General features: G+C 51.4%; 8 protein-coding genes across 8 annotated transcripts; 4 read left to right on the forward strand and 4 right to left on the reverse strand.

Annotated features, from left to right (window-relative positions):
* Window positions 1-738: 738 nt before the first annotated feature.
* FIBRA_02104 (uncharacterized protein) lies at window positions 739-2,346 on the reverse strand (the record flags this gene model as incomplete). Its single annotated transcript, XM_012323970.1, has 1 exon — window positions 739-2,346. The coding sequence occupies one exon, from the start codon at window positions 2,344-2,346 to the stop codon at window positions 739-741; it is 1,608 nt and encodes a 535-aa protein (XP_012179360.1).
* Window positions 2,347-2,480: 134 nt separating this feature from the next.
* FIBRA_02105 (uncharacterized protein) lies at window positions 2,481-4,593 on the forward strand (the record flags this gene model as incomplete). The annotated part of the gene is made up of 12 exons (XM_012323971.1): window positions 2,481-2,758; window positions 2,809-2,972; window positions 3,034-3,169; window positions 3,222-3,252; window positions 3,317-3,400; window positions 3,453-3,589; window positions 3,637-3,760; window positions 3,816-3,896; window positions 3,947-4,108; window positions 4,166-4,211; window positions 4,266-4,358; window positions 4,436-4,593. The coding sequence occupies 12 exons, from the start codon at window positions 2,481-2,483 to the stop codon at window positions 4,591-4,593; spliced, it is 1,494 nt and encodes a 497-aa protein (XP_012179361.1).
* Window positions 4,594-5,023: 430 nt separating this feature from the next.
* On the reverse strand, window positions 5,024-7,653 carry FIBRA_02106 (uncharacterized protein; the record flags this gene model as incomplete). Its single annotated transcript, XM_012323972.1, has 20 exons — window positions 5,024-5,155; window positions 5,243-5,325; window positions 5,393-5,449; window positions 5,505-5,525; window positions 5,595-5,711; window positions 5,759-5,823; window positions 5,880-5,938; window positions 6,007-6,059; window positions 6,119-6,135; window positions 6,198-6,254; window positions 6,313-6,351; window positions 6,408-6,629; window positions 6,706-6,766; window positions 6,820-6,941; window positions 6,999-7,102; window positions 7,170-7,312; window positions 7,369-7,377; window positions 7,439-7,465; window positions 7,526-7,551; window positions 7,604-7,653. The coding sequence occupies 20 exons, from the start codon at window positions 7,651-7,653 to the stop codon at window positions 5,024-5,026; spliced, it is 1,464 nt and encodes a 487-aa protein (XP_012179362.1).
* Window positions 7,654-9,078: 1,425 nt separating this feature from the next.
* On the forward strand, window positions 9,079-9,863 carry FIBRA_02107 (uncharacterized protein; the record flags this gene model as incomplete). The annotated part of the gene is made up of 3 exons (XM_012323973.1): window positions 9,079-9,377; window positions 9,467-9,539; window positions 9,603-9,863. 3 exons carry the CDS (start codon window positions 9,079-9,081, stop codon window positions 9,861-9,863), a joined length of 633 nt encoding a protein of 210 aa, XP_012179363.1.
* An 802-nt stretch (window positions 9,864-10,665) lies between these two features.
* FIBRA_02108 (uncharacterized protein) lies at window positions 10,666-12,193 on the reverse strand (the record flags this gene model as incomplete). The annotated part of the gene is made up of 4 exons (XM_012323974.1): window positions 10,666-10,713; window positions 10,768-11,477; window positions 11,525-11,709; window positions 11,769-12,193. The coding sequence occupies 4 exons, from the start codon at window positions 12,191-12,193 to the stop codon at window positions 10,666-10,668; spliced, it is 1,368 nt and encodes a 455-aa protein (XP_012179364.1).
* Window positions 12,194-12,743: 550 nt separating this feature from the next.
* On the forward strand, window positions 12,744-15,822 carry FIBRA_02109 (uncharacterized protein; the record flags this gene model as incomplete). Its single annotated transcript, XM_012323975.1, has 10 exons — window positions 12,744-12,909; window positions 12,965-13,274; window positions 13,479-13,631; window positions 13,691-14,000; window positions 14,056-14,253; window positions 14,302-14,453; window positions 14,507-15,059; window positions 15,125-15,421; window positions 15,479-15,525; window positions 15,585-15,822. The coding sequence occupies 10 exons, from the start codon at window positions 12,744-12,746 to the stop codon at window positions 15,820-15,822; spliced, it is 2,424 nt and encodes an 807-aa protein (XP_012179365.1).
* Window positions 15,823-16,249: 427 nt separating this feature from the next.
* Window positions 16,250-17,235, forward strand: FIBRA_02110 (uncharacterized protein; the record flags this gene model as incomplete). Its single annotated transcript, XM_012323976.1, has 3 exons — window positions 16,250-16,554; window positions 16,606-16,616; window positions 16,673-17,235. 3 exons carry the CDS (start codon window positions 16,250-16,252, stop codon window positions 17,233-17,235), a joined length of 879 nt encoding a protein of 292 aa, XP_012179366.1.
* Window positions 17,236-17,704: 469 nt separating this feature from the next.
* Window positions 17,705-20,354, reverse strand: FIBRA_02111 (uncharacterized protein; the record flags this gene model as incomplete). The annotated part of the gene is made up of 6 exons (XM_012323977.1): window positions 17,705-17,998; window positions 18,047-18,148; window positions 18,209-18,399; window positions 18,460-19,356; window positions 19,406-20,105; window positions 20,157-20,354. The coding sequence occupies 6 exons, from the start codon at window positions 20,352-20,354 to the stop codon at window positions 17,705-17,707; spliced, it is 2,382 nt and encodes a 793-aa protein (XP_012179367.1).
* Window positions 20,355-21,175: the final 821 nt, after the last annotated feature.

The following is a 21,175-nucleotide window of genomic DNA, read 5'->3' on the forward strand; positions in this document are numbered from 1 at the left end:
CCGTTTTGCACCATCTGTATTCGCTGTTTTGAACAAGTCTTCGTTCATCTTGCTATCTCGCCGGCGGTGTGCCGCTGCTGGTTGAGCGTGTGTGTAAGGTACAGCGCAACGGGAGGTCACGTCTTCTTCAATAGTGTTCTCTGACGCCACAGCTTCTCCATATTCTGCATCCCCGGTTTAGATATCTTTCCCAAAAAAAAGGATATGATGAAATCCACAGAGATCTTGCGCTCGGTTGCCGTACGCTTGTTCCACGAAGACAAAAACGACTCGAAAAGTGTACGTCGTACTTTTGTGCGCTGTGGTGGGGCGTTTTTGATCAGCTCGGGGCGTCAAGAATGCGTCAATGCATACTGTGATTTGTCATTACATTGTGCTTATCTCGCTCGAACAGGCAGTATTTTTCTATTGCGAGTCTAGCTTGCAAGTCTACTGCTAGAAGCGGTCTCGCTAACTTCCTTGCTTGCTCAACGCTCATTCCATATTCCGCGAAGCTTATTGTCGTGCATTTTTGTTCTGCGCGTCATTCATTATTTACTGTTCATACGTCAACATCAATGCAGCAGCTGGGGGATATTGTGTGCCGTTAAAGTCATAGCTTATGCTGAATCCATCATATCCACCACTAGTACTTAAGGAGAACCGCGTGCATATTATTGTATTCACATAAAATACTACACAAGATATGAGTGTATCAGAATCAAACCATCTATTTGTTCAGCTTGAGACATTTCTCATCTATTCTTGAGGCAATGGGCAATCAAAGTTGAAAGACCACTCGGACTTCTGACCGATAATACATCCACCAAATTCTGCATCCATATTCCATTGCCGTCCTTGGGCAATCATCAAACAGCATTGGGTTTGTTGCAGGACTGGCAGGTATTGGAGGACGGAATCCGGAGTGTCTTCTAGAATCGTTGGGTGATGTACTTCCTGCCAGTAATTGTCTCCGTCTCCGTCTTCGTCGTCTTCGTCTTCACCTTCATCTTCATCTTCGTCATCTTCGTCTTTGTCATCTTCATCTTCATCTTCATCATCTTCATCTTCGTCATCACCTTCATCATCACTAGCCTGGTTCTGGCATTCCCCATGAGTATTGTTACATTGGATTTCATTGCTATCATTAACATCTTCATCGCTGTCTTCAAATTGTTCGTCGTCTTCGTCACAATAGTCACTCTCTTCCTCCAAATCGTCTTCAGGCTTATACCACCTGTCCATATCATCGACAATTTCGAGGAGAGTTTGCATGTGGGGCCGCTTCGCCACAACAGAAGCTAGAGCTTGATCAAACTCCATCCACGCATTGCGGCCAAAGTCAATGCAATCCCACAAGTCGTCACATAGAAAGCTGATCCGGAATTGTCGAAGTGATCGATGGGCTTGAGTGATGTGGTTGAGAACAAAGCACGCACACTCCAAAACTCTATACTGGGACTGTTCCATAGACGAGACGTTGTAAAATTTGATATGGAGAGTCGCAAGCTGTTCAGTGTGAGCGAGACCCGTGCAGATTCGCAGGTCAAGATCTTCGAGGAACAGGTCGCTGTCTCCAGCTGAAAAAGAGATGACTAGGTCGCGCAAGGCCGGGCCGGCCTGTCGGAGGAACACATCTTGGCCGCCTACATCAACAACAGATGTGCAAGAGACATCCAACGACAACCGCTGAACCTGGCATATTACAGGGCTGTTCAGAAGCCAGGCTCGGATGGCCGGGTCTGTCTCTGACAACTTGAGAGATTCAAGACGGACTGTGCTTGCAAGGAAATCTTCATCCTTGCGAGGAGGGAGGGACCTGGGTGGGGACGGTTGGGGATACAAGATCATGTCTAGATCACAACAATGAAGAGCGGTGAGCCGTGGGCAGGCCAGAACGAGCCACGGAACGTCTTCGGTTCCCCGTTGAAACTGTACATCCACGAGCCGCAGCGTCCGGATGGCCTCGAGAGATTTGTACAGGGCGCGCAAGGCCCCGTGTTTCATCTTGGCGGCATTCCAGCGACAGAGTGTGAGATCCTCCACCAGGGGGAGCCGGGACAACAACGCGGGCCACTTCTTGTCCACCCGGGTGGTCGAAGTTGGGAGACCCTGTGTCCAGCCACCGACAATAGAGAGACGACGCACGTACGATGCGAGATGCGGAGAGGCGTCGAGAAGTCGGTGGAGGCGTTTGAAGCTGGACAAGTCAACGACGCTGATGCTGTGAAAGGCGTGAAAGCGGGCCCTCGGAAGCCAGGCGCGACAGGTCAGTGTGCAGGCGAGGAGCGCGGGACGGTCGTTCCATAGGCAGTCTATGATGTCGTCCCACAGCTCTGGCGGGACCAGAGGCTTGTCGTCGTCCATCTGCCACGGGACGATATTGGCCAGTAGAGCACACTCAGGTTGTAATGTAGGCTTGGGCTGGCTGTCACGCGTCACGCGTCAACACCGCGACGCGTCGGTGGCGGCTGCTCGCCTCCTCCCTCCCGCTCAGCCAGATGGTAAAAGAAACAATCAGAAAAAAGGACACGAAAACACGTCCCAAGAATGACTCGCGCCTCAATAGTGACCTCGATGCCGCTGCTCAACGACCCCAGTCGGACGTGGATCGCATAGACCACATTCATAAATCTCTCAAGTCCTTAGGTGCTCCGGATATCAGCCGAGAAGATCTGACCCGACTTTACAAAGGACAGTTTGCGGATGCCCTGGGATTTCTGGCCGATCACGTCAGGGGGCGTGCGGAGGTGGATGCTGCGAGATCTGCCATTCACCAGTGAGTGACGTTGTTGTGCGACGTCGTACTCGTGCTAGAACTTCACGCAGAGCGCGTCAAAGTGAAACCAGAAGAAGGCTTGTATACGACTCGACCAATCAATCACTCTTCCTCAGAGCAAAAGCTGCAGACTCGAGGCTACGAGATGCTCGGAACGAGTTCGATCTTGCCCAAGGCGCCCTGACCGAGCGTCTCGATTCATTCTCCACTTCTCGTATGTGGCCCTCATATGAATTCCGTATGGCTTCCCATCATTCATGAATCCGTTATTTTAGAAGCAGAAGCTGATGATCTGCAAGCTACGTTGGATGAGCGGCGCCTGTCAAGCCTTCTTTTACAGGTCCTGGAGAAAAAGGAGGCTATCCGATCCGCCAGAATCTCCCAGCTAAGTGATCATATGGAAGAGCTGCGGTAAGTCCTAGTTTCGATCTTGCTTGTCGAACTCAGCATAACGCTTACGCAGCAGGAAGAGCTCCGAAGCGCAGCCGATTGCTGTGTGTACTCGCGGGGCATTGATGTATTCCCAAACTGGTTCGCTGACATTAGAAAGTGGAATAGAGCTCCGGAGACGTGGATCACACCACACTCCCTCGACTGTCAGAGCGCAAGCTCCGTGTTGAAAACACAGTCGATACTATAGCTGTCAGAATGCGCTCTCTTATTGACAGCATATATTGACCCGCTCATCCACCAGGCGCTGCGAGCATATCACGTCAAGCTCTCATCGGCTGCAAGAGAGGTGTATCCACAGCAGACTGAGAGCCGTCTTCGCCAAGCCATCGCAGCGGCGTTGGATCTCCCAGAAGATGACGATCGGGTGATAAGTGCATAGTAAGTGGATTTATTGGCTGTTTGCATGGGTCTTATACCGCATACAGCGAGGGTTGCCGACGACTTGCACGCAGTCGTGCAGAAGATAACCTGCAATATGGTTCCCCGCTCCCGTCAGAACCCTCGCAGGTTCCGTCCGACTCTGATTTGAATAATATCCATTCCCGAGTTGTACGTCGTTTTTGCGCTGAGTCCAACCTGCTAGTAGATCTCATTTATTCAATAGGCAGAGAAGGAAACGGCAATGCAGCGTCTTTTTGACCACACCGTCGCTCTCATGTTGTCTTGCGAACAATTGCTCCAATCCGTGCGTTACATTCTCGGCATTTGGCAACGTCTTAATCAAGCTTGTCGCAGCTCTCCATTTTTTCTGATGTCACAGCTCCAGCCTTGCGCGGTTCCCTCCTAGAAGAGGCGGCAAAATGCGATGGCTACGTCGACATCCTCCGGCGGGAAATCGTGCACCGCGAGGGCCTTGACCTAAAGAGTGCTCCGTTTCGAATGCGAGACAAGGGGAAGGTGAGCTGGCTTGTCGAAGCATCACGGCTGAGCGCTTAGCGCTGAACAACTTGGTAGTCACCCACTCAGACGTTGACTGATGCGCAGAACACCATCGAGCGAAGTGAGTGTCTCCGTCACTTACCCCTTGATGCTCCGCTTGAACAGTGGTTGACAGCTCATGAAAGACAAGCGTTCTTGAGAAGCGCAGTCCTTCTTGATCCCGCCGCTATTTCAAGCAGAGCAAATGCAGACGTCGCTCAGCTCATTGGTACGTGACATATTTAAAGATTTGAATAACCCGTATGTGATGTCATATCTTGGGTCCTGCGAAAGAAATGCACGCAGAAAAACAGAACGAGGCGAGCGCAAGGGTCACGAAGCTGCTTTCGCGGAAGCTCCAGAAGGCACAAGCGGTTGATGTCCTCAAATGTGATATCGACCGCATCACTGTAGAGACCGAGATCGTCGGCGCCCTTGTAGGCCTTAGCGGAAGAGCCGGTTAGCCACACCTGTATGTGAGCTAGATACAGCACTTTCCAGGTATTGGCTAAGGAGAGTCGGCAAAGACATTTTACCTCTTCATTCTCGCGTCAATGTTGGCAGAGATGTACACAGATACCCATAATCCAAAAATAACGTTGTATACTAGAATATCTAACAGGTAGATCAGAGAGCTACACGGCATGTCGTAAATTGGGCATGATAGCATCGAACACTCGTAGGTCGCGAGACAACGTCGCACGCACACCAACACCCAAACACCCATGCAGATAAAGATAGGGCTAGAAAATTACCATCTACGGCACCCACCTATCAGTCACGACAAAGAGACGAGATGGTGTGGGGAGACACAAGAGTATATGGTATGATAAGGTCATTGTGGGGGAAGGCATGGGGACGTGAGCTGGTGCATGGGAACGGACGGCCAGCAGACTATTGGCTGAGCTTCTCGGCGATCACAGCGCCATCCTTTTCTGAGCCCGTCTCTTCGGCCCAGCTCTCAGAGCCAGTTTCGAGACCCATCTGCGACGTGTCATAGCCATTCTCCTCGAGATACTCGCGGAACTGCGCGGACAAGCAAACATGTGGTGAGCACAGCGCGACAGACGCGGCAGGATGGACGGTTGAAGAAGTGCCCGGAAAGACACATACCTTACGGTCCTCCTCTTCCATACCGTCATGTGTGAGCGGCTTGATAAAGAACAGTGTGATGAGTGCGCTCAGGACGGCCAAACCTGCGTGCGTAGTTGTCAAGCAATAAGTCACAGTTGTGTACATTTACAGCTGAAGAAGCGATCGTACCACTGCCAATCCAGAATGGCCCTGTGTTACCTTTGGCTGATGCCGCACCACCGAAATCTAGGTTATTACAGGATGAATAACGGAAATAAGCTCACGGGTATGTTCAACACACCATCGATAATATCAGGGAAGACTATGCAATAAGAAATAGATACCGCATGTGTTAACAGTGAACGTGGCTGAGGACTAGATGTAGACGCACCCCAGTCACCAACGAATGCACCGACTTTTCCCACCGCGGCGGCAATGCCGTAGAACTTGCCACGAATGGCAGTGGGGCCCGTCTTGACGGCGAGCATACCGGTGCAGTTTCCGGGGCCTAAATTGATGAGAAAAAACATTGAGAACAGCTGAGAAATAACTGACCAACTTCCCCGAAGCTCAAGAAGATACCGTAAACAACCGCGAATGCAGCCACGTGTGACGTCAGTCTGTAGAACACATGTCGATTGAGGGAAATTCAGCAAAATTAAGTACAGGAGCTTACTGGTTGTAGAGTCCACTCATGATGAATCCAATAACGGCCTGGCAAAGGAGGCCAAATATCTATCCCATGATCAATTTCAGTGCTGCAGTCAAGTTAAAAAGCGCATATAGGGACCTGTAATACTCACCATGGTGTACTTCGGTCCAAGGTAGTCAACAAGGAATGCCCCGCCGATTGTGCCTACACGATGTTACTGAAGTGAATAAAGCTGCTCTACAAAAACAACACGCAACACTTACCGGGCATGTAGAACAAGCTAGACGATATGGCCATGTCAGATCGGCAACAAAGGAATTGAATATAAGGAGTAGCACACACTTAATCACAGTATTCCATCCGAATACAACACTCAAAGCGCTCGAACCACCAGTGATGCTGTCATAGTAATCCAAGTTCACTCTTCATCTCCACAGCGAGCTTTAGAAATACTAACTTGTTGACGATGGTAGAGGAGTAGAGAGAGAATGGGTATCTGCACGTGACCGCATACATTCAATATGATGCTGAGGAGTAGTGGACGCAACACACGTAATAAAGTCATAGATGAACCAGACGAGACAGATTGCGAAGAGGTTCAACCAATAGCGCTTCACGATAAGCCAGTACGGCACACGCGCGTGGGCCATAGAGTCCTTCTTGTAGCGTGTCGGCTCCTCCATGCGCAACCGCCAGATAAACACCGCAAGGGCAGGGATGACGCCGAGCCCGAGGGAGAGTCGCCAGACCGCACGGAGGTGGTTGTCGCCGAAGCTAGTTGGACATAGGCAGACAGGCGGGCGTCCGTTAACTCCACTACCAACAGGGAGCCAGAATGCAAGTGACGTACATCCAGTATAGCACAAGGGGGACAAATGCCGCGACAACGAATCCGAAATCAATCATCGAGTCTGAGAGCGGAGGCGTCAGCTCTCCAACAACCGAAAGGAACAAGGGCACCTACTAGTCGCGAGCGCAAACCACCGATGCTGGGCGTTTTTACTAATTCCTGGTTCCTCCGACTGCTCTGAGGCTGCTACCGAACCACAAGGGTATTCCGCGCCCACACCAATACCAAGGAGGAATCTGCAGGCGGATGGAAAGATCGGTCAAAGGAAAGGACATGATGAGGACGACCCTCACCGCATGGCACTCAACATGGCAAGCAAACCGCCAACACTGTGGTTTGCTCCCGAAGATGCGGCAGAAAGGCCAGAGAAAAGTGTAACAATACCAGCAGCAATCATCTAGACGCATATATGCCACATCAAGGATAAGTAAGGCAGAGAAACATGCAAGGTGACTAGCGCTGACCATGCCGGATTTCCGACCAAAGCGGTCAGACAGGTAACCGAAGACGAGCATGCCTACAACTGTGCCGGCAAAGGCAATACTCGTAAGATTCTTGCTGTAGTTGTTCTTGGCGATCTCGTCGGCACCATAGATGCGGGTGAGGACTATGGTTGATTCATGAGTGTGTATAGCACATGAGGGCAGATCGTGCGATACTGACGGGTGTTGACTGTATGACAAGGCAGAAACACTAAGACCTCGTCCGCGTGGGAGAAGACAGACAGACATACCACTACCAATGACCCCATTGGCGTATCCTGCAGCGAGATCGCGGGGATAAGATATATATTGCAAAGTGAAAACATGGTAATACCTACCATCCGAAAAGAGAGCCGTCCCACAGCTACAGGGCAATGTGAGCGGAGAATCTACGGGATGAAAAGGCAGAGACGCACGCGAAGATAAGGGACACTTGGGAGAGGCGAGATCCTTTTCCGGCAGTCATTGTTCTGCACTAGTCGACGCTCACAGTAAAGGGAGGAAGACGAGTCGGATGGCGGGCATGGACGGGCGGCAGCATATTTAAGTCGGAGGGAGGAGAGAGGAGTGATGGTCCGGGGACAGCAGTGATCTTTTCTCCAGTGATGGCCCTGGCCAACTGCCGCATACGGCAAAACCTCCTGCGCACGTTCGCTCGCTCCTCCAGTGTGGCAGGCGCAACCTTCCCCGCCCTGCCTCCTCGCCCACGCTGCCACTGGCCGCATCTCCACCAGACCTGCGGTGCGGCTCTCCTCCTCCCTTCTCTGCGCAGGCCCCAAGACTGCCCGGTCGAGACGGACTACATTTCTGGGCTAAGACGTTAGACTGGATTAGACGCCGTCTGCATGGCAGCATGTGGTGCGCGATCATGCAGAGATAACGTCGCGCTCGAATTCTTTCCACCGCCCTGCCGAATATTGCCGCGGGTCACAAAGTACATCGAAGTTGATATGGAGCCCGTCGGAGTCGTTGTTCTCGTCATGGCCTCGGTATGGGTTGGCGGCTGGTGAGTGTAGGCGAATGCTGGCTCGGCTCGGAGTCTTTCAAAGCGCCGACAGTGATGGGAAGAGTTAGATACGATATTGAGCGGATGATCGATCCTTGCTGTAGGGAGTGCCTGGTACGTCCGTCGTTGACCACCGTCCTTGTCGTTCCGAAGGACACGAACAAGATAGCGATCGTACAGTGTCCCTTGCTCGACTGCCTAATCTGTCCAACGCGCCCGTTGCCGACTGTCGGCACTACGGCATGGCTTTGAGTTCGGTCAATCAAGTCCAACGAACATAACTTTATGTTCCTCGCCGGCCGAGGTCGCAGCACGTTCGTCGGCTTTGTGACCCTCCCACTTTTTTTGTCCAGGAGCCCCGCTTCGAGCTTGTACGGACGAGCATCGCTCGCTGATTCAATAAATTCAGGCCACAAGAACGTTTGAGTTCGCTCCTCGAACGTTTGGTGACCTGATACGCTCTGCAACTTATGAGTGTTTCACATGTAGGTTTCGATTGCAGGCTGCAATGTTGGTTTGAGTACTGCCTTTCGTACCCGAATAAGTACTTTATTCCCCATCCACTTTGTTAATCAATTTGAGACCGCCCGATCGATGCTCTCCGTCGGACCCGTCCCAAGACGCTCTGGAACGCCTGCCAGGCCAGCCAAGCGCGTCAAAAGATTTGACGTCGAAAAGGTACAACGAGTCGACAACCAGCATGACGGTGACCAGGCGATGTCGCCTGACCTTGCGCAGTCAGTACGCAGCCCGGTCGGTGCACTGCCCCGCGCTCCTGCAGCGGACTTGCAATCCCGACGACAGGCGAATGACAGCTATATCAGTGACCATATACACATATGAGTTTGTGATCCAACACCCCGCACGGCAACCGCAATTAGCATCATGACCGTCTCCGCGCCCTCTCCTGGCACCGCCGAATCCATCACTACGCTCACGCTAAACCCAGACAATCCCTGCAACGCGACCATCTCTGCCACGGACGGCTTGGTGCTCTACGTCGCGCATACGGACACGGGCAAGAACGCATCCACGACGCGGATTTTCAACGCGGACGATGTTGTCATTGCATCGCTGCAGTGGAAGGACACCGGGTTCTCTGCGTCCGACAAGGTGACATTGGGTGAACGTGCGCCTGTGTCAATTGGGAGCTGGCTCAGCAAGAGCATGGTGCCCTTCAAAGAGTACGTGTAGCTCGCTTGCTGGATTGGCTTTAGCCTTTGTCGGAGGCGTCTGGATCGTCCAGCGTATTGATCTTGTCCGATGTGCGCAGCGATGTCTCATTCAAGGACGACACCGGGCGCCGGTATAAATGGAAAGGCAACTCGCCCGGTCGCTCACTCGAGGTTAGTATTCTTCCAATAAGATAACACGTACCAATGCCGACGTATACACTCGCCACCCGCCAGCTCTACACCGCAGACGACAATTTCCGGCAGACTATCGCACGTTTTCACAAGTCCTACATTGATCGTAAGGTTGACCCACCCGCGCTCGTCCCGGCAAAGCTCTTGCTGCTCCCTCGCGCCAACGAAATCCGCGACATCGTCGTCTCATCATTCCTTTTTCTGGAGCGGAGTAGGAGAACGGGGGAAATATCAATTGTGAATAGAGCAGACGCGATCGCGCTCGCTTCGCGCGGCGCAGCCGTTATGCCTGCACTCAGATGAGCACGACGAAGTGAATGCAAATGCGACATGACGAAACTTATCGCGACAGGATAGGAACACGCCTGGTGCTGGGTAAGTAATCCCCCGGTAACTGTACTATGATGTACGACCGATCCCATGCTCGCCACACAATGGGACATGGATATCTTCTTGCTTAATGAAGGGCACATAATATTCATCTCGAGCCTCGTAGCATCAGCCGCCCCATGGCCAGTTGATCGCCAAAAGATACCAAAGTCGTCGGATTATAGATGATCTGTGAAAGATTATAAGACAAGCGGAACCATCAATGACCAGGGTTTGTATCCTAGGACCTCACTGTAAACGGCGATCTCACGCAACGAGGGGAGGAAAAATTAGGGCTGCCGCGCATGCCACAGCACGGGATAGTTCACGAGCAAGGATGTGATACGGCTCTCACATGCCGTCGGTACCATTGGCCGTAGGCGTGACAAACGTGTTATGCGGCCGCCAATGAACCTAGTGCGACGTCGATGCTGATGTCTACGCCATTCTTCAAATAGCAGGGCTATTCTAAATGAGTTTGTTGAGGCTTGGCGACTCACTTTCAGCGAAAGCGCAGCAACCTAGACATTCGAAGGAATTGATAACTGCGGATATCCATGCTGCGAAGTGTCTCTGGAAGTTCCCGTAGGCAGTTGTAGATATTACTCACTTCTTTTCCGACTTCCGTGTTTAGGAACGCGACGGTCTGCCCAGTAAAAACCAAACAGTTACAAAACAAGATGCTACATATCAAACCTTGCTAATTGATACAGAATACTGTCACAGTTTGTCCCTCTCATTTCCAAAATTTATCAGCGAGCGCGCATTCTTTAGCCATTTCAAGCTGCGAAGCATGTCATAAATCTAAAGACAGAAGTTGGAGCGCAGTAAAACACACCTGTTCATTTGTCCTACACACGAGCACTTGGCGCTCGTACTTATTTGATCCTATGTCAAAGACTACACCTTCCTTGCCTCGAATGCCTGTGTTTGCCGTAATGTCCAGCCCGAATCCAAGACAAGTGGCAGCGCTGACGACCGCATCACGCACTTCCGCGCTCTTCTCGCCGATACCTCCCGAGAATACAAGCGCATCCACCTTCCCACCCAACCGCACGTAATACGCACCGACGAAGCCGCATATACGGTCTACGAATAAGTCAAACGCCAACTTCCACTTCTCTTCACCCTGCCACCCACGCAAGTCGCTCCCGCTGTTCCCAGCCGCGACCCGGTCCTCTGCGGCCACGCGCTTCATGCGCTCGACAACCTCGCCAAAGTCTGGGGTGCCAGCGAGTGCTTTCCACCCGCTCTGCATGTTAAGAATCTCCTCCGCCTGTGTGACGCGCACGTCGGTCGTCTGGCGCGGGTCGTGCGTGATGCGTCCTGCGCGGTTGGTGTAATGGAAGATCAACGAAGGGTCAACGGCGCCGCTGCGCGTTGCGCCGGGAAGCCCTGAGAGCGGCGTGAGCCCCATGGACGTGTCGAGCGAAGCGCCGTGCTCGATCGCGCAGACGGACGCGCCGGAGCCGAGGTGCATGACTATGAGGTTGAGCGCAGAAGCGGGGCGCTCGAGGTGTTCGCTGACGGCGCTGAGGATATATGCATCTGCAAAAAGAGTGAGTGGGGAGATGAGGGTAGCGGAGTGCACGCACAACTGAGCCCGTGGAAACCATATTTCTTGAGACCGCGTTCGTGCGCGACGGTGGTGTTGATTGCATAGCTAGCGATGTGCAGCGGTATGGAGCGATGGAAAGAGGTATCAAAGTAGGCGATTAAGCTCGCATTCGGAAGCGCATCAATGCACTTCTTTATTACCGACAGTGCCGCGCCATTGTGTCTGAATTCAGCGATAACGAGATGCGTCAACGTTTAGGAGCCCATGACAGCAAGACATACAGTGGTGCGAGATCTGAGAGTGTCTCGATGTGATGGTAGCTTTCCGAGTCTATGAGCACTGGCTCAAAATAGTCACCTCCATGGACGACGCGGTGGCAGACATGCACGATGGACGACCTGTCTATACCCGCCTCCTGATCGAGATAGTCCAAAAAATATGCAAAGGCGGACGCATGATTGTATACTATATCTGCAGGGCGTTTCTTGACTTCGAGGCTTCGTCCATGCGATGCAAATTTGAAAGTGAAAGACGCTGGAGGGGAAGAAAGGTTGGTGATGTTCGAGAACAACAGGGGCTCAACCACTCGATCTACGGCGTCGGATGATCCCGCGACATTCCTTTTGAAGAGGGTTATCTTGAGAGATGACGAACCTGCGTTGAGGGCGAGGATGAGACCGTCAGACGGTGCGTGTAGGTCCGGCATTATCTGCAGCACGGCCGTGAAAGACAGTACTGAAAGCTTGAGTACCGAGTCCCTGACTGCTCATAACCGAAGATGCGGCAAAGCAAACGGTATACAATGATGACGGAAGAATGAACTCAGCCAAGACGACACTGCAGCACAGATATCCGACCTTCAGAAAGAGAGGAGCCTCATCCCGGCATCGGCGTTCTTCCGACCGCACCGTTTTGCTACATCGTCCTGAAGCAAGACTGAAATCGTAACTAGAGGGCATGCGGGTAATTGTGTACAGCCAAAAAGATTTTCTGCCCATTGGCTGGATTGAACAACCGACCTCACCATAGCATGTCAAGTCCATGACTTACAAGTGGCGCGCTCTACCACTGAGCTAAACGGGCCTTGGCATCCCTGTTATGGTTACAGTCAGGAGTAATTTAGGAGTTAAGCATACCTACGTGATGCTAGAGGGACGTCATCCCTTGACTCAAGACGACCACTTTTGTATATATCCGACATACTTATTCTCAAAGATGCTTGAAACCAACATTACCCTCTCATCTTCCTTTCTAACATGCCCGGTCAGCAGATCTCCCAGCCGAATCCTCCTCCGGATCCTTCTCAGCTGTCCGACTCGATTCTCGATTATCGTGTGCAGCTCAAAACTAAGGACATACTCTCTGCCGAGGAATCAGAGGCTATTCATTTATTTAGGCGGGCAGCAAATTACATAGCCGCAGGTTCGTTTTTTTCTTCGGAAAGACTGCTTATAGCTGCTCAATTATTAGTCTCTAGCGATGATATTCCTGAAGGACAACGTTGTGATTGACCGGGACCTTACTCCGGATGACATCAAACCCCGCCTCCTAGGCCATTGGGGTACATGTCCCGGCCTTGTTCTCGTATACGCACATATCAATCGTCTCATCCGCAAAACTGACATTGACGCGCTCTATGTCGTGGGTCCGGGCCACGGTGCACCTGGCATACTCTCTTGCCTTTGGCTTGAAAATTCCCTCGCCAAGTTCTTGCCCGGTAATACTCGCAACAAAGCTGGTTTACACCATCTTATTTCCAAGTTTAGTGCGCCAGATGGATTTCCTAGGTATGTGTCATATCGTCGCAGATGCATGCGCAATACAGGATGCCGATAGTGGCCAATGCATTCCCCTGACTAGTCCTTTCCCCTATAATGTACTTAGAGGGTTGTTACATTTCTGTTGCGCATCATACGGCATTTTCGCGTGATTGTATGCGCCGTGATTCAGCAGCTAGGTCTAATCGAAACTTACTGACACTCTGGTCACAGTCATATTAACGCAGAGACTCCGGGCTCTATTCACGAAGGCGGTGAACTCGGTTATGCGCTTAGCGTTGCGTTCGGCGCAGTCATGGACAAGCCGGACCTTGTCTGTGTCTGTGTCGTTGGAGATGGTGAGGCCGAAACGGGCCCTACTGCTACGTGAGCATCTTTTACATCTACTTGTATGGCGCCTTGGACTGTTTTAATTTGTCCTACAGTGCGTGGCATGGTTACAAATATATTGATCCCGCCGAGTCTGGTGCGGTGCTTCCGATTGTTCATGTGAATGGGTTCAAGATCTCGGAACGCACCATTTACGGCACGATGGATGATAAAGAGCTTGTAGCGCTCTTCATGGGCTACGGGTATCAGGTCCGGTTCGTGGAGGATCTTAATGACATCGACAGCGACATGGCAACCTCGATGGAATGGGCACTGCAGGAAATCCGTTCCATCCAGAAAGCAGCGAGGAGCGGGCGTCCGGTGGTGAAGCCGCGGTGGCCAGTCCTGATCTTACGAACACCAAAGGTCTGGGTCCATATTCGCAACGTCTTGATGCCTATACTAATCAGGGAATATGAAGGGATGGTCTGGTCCGAAAATGTTGCATGGGGAGTTTATCGAAGGCTCTTTCCGCGCGCATCAGGTACCGCTTCCCGCTGCGAAGACAGATCCTGAACAGCTGCGCATGCTTCAGGATTGGCTCTTGTCGTACAAGCCGAAGGATCTGTTCGATAAACATGGAATACCAGTTGAAAAGATACTCTCTATGATTCCAGAGGTTCGAGCAGAAATTCTACTACATGATTTAAGAGCTCACCTTTATCAGGTTCCGCACAAGAGGCTAGGAAGAAGAAAAGAGGCGTATGCCGGATATATTCCGCTGGAAGTGCCTGATTGGCTGCCTATGGGCGTGACAAAGGGCTCTGAACAAAGCTGTATGAAGCTTATCGGTGAATTTCTGCTGAATGTCGTGGAGCAGTGAGTATATATCCCTCTTTGTCAGACAGTATTGTGACTGTAGTTGAAAACAGAAATCCGCACTCGTTCCGCATCTTCTCTCCGGACGAACTTGTATCTAACAAGCTCGATGCGGTACTACGACATAGCGGACGAAACATGCAATGGGATATCGCTTCCCGTGCGAATGGTGGACGTGTTATCGAGATACTGTCGGAACATACTTGCCAAGGGATGATGCAAGGGTACACCCTGACAGGACGCACGGCATTGTTTCCGAGCTATGAGGCGTTCCTTGGGATCGTGCACACGATGATGGTGCAGTACAGCAAATTTGTGAAGATGGCCCATGAGACGACGTGGCGGCAGCCAGTAGGCTCGCTCAATTATGTTGAGACAAGCACCTGGGCACGTCAAGAGCATAATGGGTTCTCGCACCAGAATCCGTCCTTTATAGGGGCAGTATTAAATTTGAAGCCAACGCTCGCGCGGGTGTACCTTCCACCGGACGCTAATTGCTTCCTATCAACGATGGCTCACTGCTTGCGGGCCAAAAACTACGTCAATTTGATGGTGGGTAGCAAACAGCCCTCACCGGTGTGGCTCAGCCCAGAGGAGGCGAATCAGGTATGTTGGTGTGCATTATGCTCACGTAGCGACGAAATCACCGACTCGCGGCTCTATGGCTTTAGCATTGCGTTGCGGGTGCATCGATCTGGAAGTTTGCGAGTGTCGATGATGGCATAGATCCTGATATTGTTTTGGTGGGAATCGGCGTCGAGGTGACATTCGAGGTCATCGCTGCAGCTGCGCTGCTCATGCGCCGCCTTCCGGCTCTGCGTGTGCGGGTGGTGAATGTAACAGATCTGATGATTTTGGGACCGTTTGGGTCGCATCCGCACGCGTTAGGCGATACTTATTACGATGCATTGTTCACGAGGGACAAACCTGTTCATTTTAATTATCATGGGTACCCTGGAGAGTTGAAGGTGAGAGTGATCGTCCATTCTGAATTCTCAGACGCCACTCATACTCTGACCATATAGTCTTTACTGTTTGGTCGCCCCAATCTTGACCACGTTACAATTGAAGGGTACGCCGAAGTCGTTATTACTTGCTAACGGCATACCTGATGGATCCTACGTGTGACAGTTATCGCGAGGAGGGAACAACCACCTCCCCGTTTTCTATGATGCTGCTTAACCACACGTCACGATATCATGTTGCGGCAGCGGCTGTGCGTGGAGCGGCGTTTTCCAATCCCCATGTAGAGATCGACGCGCATGCAGTTGTCAGTGGGTTTATGCATGATGTGGAGAAGGACAAACAGTACATACATGCGCACGGTGCGGACCCGGACGACACTTTCGATGTGCCGAAGTTTGAGTAAAAGGGCAGGTAAGTTTCTTGAGAAACCTCATGGAATTCCCCAATCTTGAGTAGTGCTTGTGTTACGTTGTTATCATTGGCATTTTAGTCCAATTTGGCCTCTGTACCGTGACGGACTACTACATCTCGATGTCCGGATCCGAGTTCGGTTGGCAATCATCAAAAGCGTTACATACATATATTGTACGTCCGCGTCTCGTTGTCGTAGCATATGAGTCTTAAGTAGCCTGTGCGATTACGATCCCACGGGGTCTTGAATCTAGCAGGGGTCAAGTGAAACTTGTAACACGAAGGCGAGATATAACATGAAGACAAACTGGGTCGAGTAGCACCGCATCCTCCGGCAAACCACACAAACGCGGGATATAAAATACTGACGACAGTACTCTGATCACTACTCACTCTCCCGAACACATCCTCTCCACATGATGGCCCAAGAGCGCACTGTAACCTCTGCCGATGGTACTAAGATTGTCGCGGAAGCGATCGGGAACCCGAGCAAGCCCTCTGTTGTCTTTATCCCCGGTCTAGCATGCACATATTTGGTATTTGACAAACAGTTTAACGATGCCGAGCTGCAAGAGAACTTGTACATGGTGCGATATGATCTGAGGGGCCATGGTCGTAGCGATTGTCCCGAGGGCATCGAGGCATATAGTGCACAGAAGATGGCAGAGGATTTCCGGGCTGTGTGCGAAGCATTTGGCTTGAAGAAACCCTTCCTTTTGGGATGGTGAGCAACTTTCGCTTGCAGATCATATTAACGCTCACCTGCAGTCCGTAGGAGTCTCGGAAGTATGTTTCATGAGGTTTTATGATGACCGCTCAATACTTACATTTCTTCATCTTAGCTATGATGGCTGCTGATGTCGCGGCATATTATGGATTGGACTACTTGTCGGGCCAAGTCCTTTTGGGCGGCCCGATGATCACCCTCTCTTTAGGTATGCAGGCGTGCACCGCAGAACTTATGGCTCTGGCTCCCTCCGTCCTATCCACCGACGCGTCGATCACTCGTGAAGTTGCTGTCGCCTACGTGGACGGGTGTGTCGGAGACCCTGCTGTCGATCTCTCATGGGAGACGAAGTTACAATGGATGGGCGGTTTTGTCTGTGTTCCGCCCAGCGTCCGCGGATACTACCTTCAACGAGAGCAGGATGCCACGAGGTACTTGGCGGAAGCGAAGGAGTGGCCAGTGCTTGTGATTCAAGGGACTGAGGACAAGCACACGCGCGCTGATATGGTGGCTAAACAAGCGAAGGAGACATTCAATAAGCTTGACATTCACATTATGAAGGGAGTCGGACATGCTCCGCATTGGGAACGTCCCGATGAATTCAAGCGGTTTGTCCTCGACTATGTGCGGAACGTGGCCAAGGTTGGAAAATCCCATCCCATACACACTGGTCACTAATGGAGGTGTAAAGGCTATATGATCTGGAGAATCAACTTGCTTATAGGGACAACGGGGAATTCGAAGATCAAGGGGACTCACTTGGAGAGGGATGTTTTCTAAAGCTATTGGGGGAAGACGCTTGACTTCGGCGCTGCTGCATCGAGATCTTTGTATAGTATCGCGAAGTAAACATCAATGTAGTATCTGACGATTCACATTGTGTACTATCGACTTTCGTGTTCTTGATCGTCGGTCCAGGTATAGTCACTATATTGACGGACGAAACTTAGTTCAACTGTGTGAATGTGGGGTAGCCCTTGTTAGCGACTGACAAGCTGAAGTGCACGCAAACTGCTCGTCTGGGCCGGGATTGTTCTATACAAAAAGCTGCTATGTAAATACTCCGTGGATTAGTGTCTGTGGTATATTAAATAGTGCATCGATCGGTCAATGAAGTGGCATCCTGTTCCACCTATACTACAAGCGACTAGCTCTTGACTTCCAATATCACATTCGTAGCCATGAGTGCGATGTATACGACTATGAGGACTACTCCCCAACGTCGTGGTAGAAAATAGCCGTTTAACGGCACGAAGATAAGCGTAGCAATCAATATTGCCAGGAGACCACTCCCAGTGACCATAAGCGTGGTCGAGAAATGCAGGAAATACGGTTCATCGGTTTGACGGATAATGTACGAACTTGCAACGCCAACACCGAGCAGGATGTTGAGCATGGGCCCACCAAAACATGCTGAGAAACCCATGATCGGCGCGAAAACCTACCACTACCGTTAGAATGAGTGAAACAGAGCAGAACGGGTACTCACTGCCACGCTCATGTTCGCTACGAGGTCAGCAAGAGAATTCCCGACCGCGAAAATCGTTAGGCCAATGATGGCATCCGACAGCCCAAAGATAAACCCAAAAGTCTAGAATATGAATATATATGAGCTGTCGGCAATGTCGATGAAACATCGTGCGATGTGTACCTGTAGAACCTCAACAACCTCATCTGCGATCCCCATGATCCATACAACGGCGACCGTAAAGCCCATGATACAGCGTGCCAGCTGCGCTGGCGGATGGGTTCCCTGATCAGAGAATACGATCACGATAATGCCAATGGCAAAACCAGCAACTCCTGTTGCGAGCAGGAGCCATGGTTCGTGCTGCATGCCATCTAAGTAAACATTCCATTCGTCAACAAACGGCATCTTCGAATACGAGTCTTGATACCTACCAAACAGGATGGCGACACAGAACAAAGGGCCGAGTGTGCACTGTACGGCCATCAGCCACTTGTTGAATTTGAACTCGTGCATCTCGTGTGTGACTTCCTCCTCCGCGATCAAGGTCCGCTCAACGCCCTCCTCTTCAAAATCGATCAGCCTGCTTTCGCCAAGACTCCCAAGATGTTTTTCGCGCTCCCTGCTCATATCTTCGTACGGCAATACGACAACAGGCAACGTCAGTGTAAGCGCCATCACAGCTGGAGCTGCAAGTACGGCAACAATTTTGCCCATAACCGGTTTCACGCTGAACCCCTGTAATGTGGGGAACAATAGATGGAACGTGTGCCCGAGAAATCGTGCGGCACGCTGCCGCTTCGTCGGCGGAAGGTACTGGTTATGACTGTGTTGGGATTCTGTATCAGTCTCAGAGATGATGGGCGAGGCAGGCGTATGCGAAATAGTGGGAATGGGGGGCATATCGTCTTGTGTCTCGTTAGGGATGGCGGGAGCAACGACTTGAGGTGACCGATCGTCCAGTGGAACCCCAAGCGTGGCGTCCCATGGATCCTGATTCTCCGACACAGGCGTACGCGGACGAGACAGAGTATGATGATGGTAGTGCCCACCAGGATATGGAGAATGAGGGCTATCAAAGAGGCCAAGCGAAGTCCCCGCCGCATCCTGCTGTAGCGAGGAGACTATGCGACGAAATTCGAGTGCGCCAACCAGGGAAAACGACGGCATTGTACTAAGATGGGGAGTAGAATGTGGGGATGGCGACCTTGTATGCGGACGGGGCGGTAAATCTGTGTGTACTCCTAGACGAGGTGGGCCTGGCGTCGAGATTGCACGCGACCTCGTATATACGGGAACTTGTAGGGAAGACGATACCGTCGAAGGGCTAGCTATGTGGGGCTGAATATTAAACTGACGAAGCTTGGTAGGTATACGCACGATTGTCGACATAAGGCTCTTCATCGCGATACGGAGGGTGCACCACTGTTTCCTCTCTAAACTCATCACGCATGAGCTCTTCGTGCCGTCGTCTTCGTTCGACTCTCTTTTCCCACATGCTCCCCCCAACAACAATCACTACGTAAAAGAGATAAAGTGCAATCAAAAAGCCTGCCTCAAAGCTTTGAATTTTGCTGTCCCACAGAACCACAAGCAGCACTACTACCGCGACCGTGAAGAAGCCGACATCCCGGAAGAAGCGATACCGAATGACTCGGAAAGGTTTGATAATGCAAAGAGAGCCTACCACACACGATACTATGAAAGTTGCAGCGCCAAGAAGCTCGCCAATAGCAAGGCCGCCTGAGTTCGCTTTCATGGCGGAGAATGTGGAGAAGACATCCGGGCTGCCATTTCCAAAAGCAAGAAACGTTACACCAGCCATGTTTTCGTCCAAACCAAGCATCTGTGCCAGGGTAGCCAGATTAGGGCAAAAGAAGTCGGATGCGCTGATGCCGAGAGTGGAGAAGAGGAAAACGAGCCACATGAGGTATGCCACGAAAAGGAAAGGGCGTAACGAGGGGTCTGCGCAGAAATAATTGCTCAGATATGGAATAGACAAGAACGTGCGAGTGCCTGCGCAAGATTCCTGGACGTGTGCACATTGTTGCTCCATCGGAACAGATATTGGGAAACATTGCTGTTGACTTTTGTCATAATAACTGATACTGTGTGGAAAAATGAACCATACCTCCTCTTCCAATTCCCCAAGTCCAAGTAAGAAGGAATGCGTAGTGTTTGCATACTGTAGCTCGTGTGCATTCCTCTTTACGAGCAGCGGGGACTGTGAGCGTATCGAGTGGACTTGGCCGAACCGACTGTGTGACCAGAGAATGCAGTTGACCACAAGGACGGAGACGAAAACGAGCTTGGGAAGGCCGGGCACCATGACGGTGAGGGGAAGAGGGGAACGGCGCACTCAGTGCATGCGACTGGAGACGAACGCGGCGAGCGCGCATGAGTGGATATGAGAGCACGTGAAGCTACGCGTAGCATGTGACAGTACCTTCGTCACGCGTGACATACGGCGGCGGATGACATGTGAAATCCAGACCTGCGCTCACCCACTCGCGTTCATCGCGTATGTTCTGAACTTGAGCTTGAACCCGCAGGACGGCCATGTCTTTTTCCCGCCATACCCTTCGGCAGCTTAAATTCATTCTCCCTGGGGGTCTGATCACATATTATTATCTCGACAGCCATACCGCTTTCTGGTGGATCGTCAGCGGAGAGACTAATGTCGATGGCTGGGGGAGGTCATTATGCGCCGAACATCGTGTCTTATTGCTATACTAAGCGTTCCCTGAATTTAGACTCAATGCACTGGCTTCTTTTGGATCTGCAATGCTCACCATAGCGCTGTTCATGTATATCCTCTCCATTCCATTAATACAAGGGCAGCAACCCAATGTATGTGTGCCTCCAGTGCAGATGCCCCATTTGTCATTCTGAACCTGTCCTAGTATCGTCGGTGGAGGGAATCTGGAGTGTTGTCATCAGTAATTCCGGTGAGCACTTTCTTTCTGATTACGCGCTTCGGACACCTCAGTTTACAATCGCCCTCATAGCTGTTGACTGCTTCAATCGTCGTAGGGTGGTCACTGCTTTCATATACCCTTGGACGATGGTCAAATATGGGATTCGTAGAGGGTGTTATAGCTGGTGCGTTTCTGCACAGAGTGTACGCGGAGCTCCGACTGACGCGTGCCC

Source organism: Fibroporia radiculosa, assembly GCF_000313525.1.
Source record: "Fibroporia radiculosa TFFH 294 genomic supercontigs, scaffold1086, whole genome shotgun sequence".
NCBI lineage: Eukaryota > Fungi > Basidiomycota > Agaricomycetes > Polyporales > Fibroporiaceae > Fibroporia > Fibroporia radiculosa.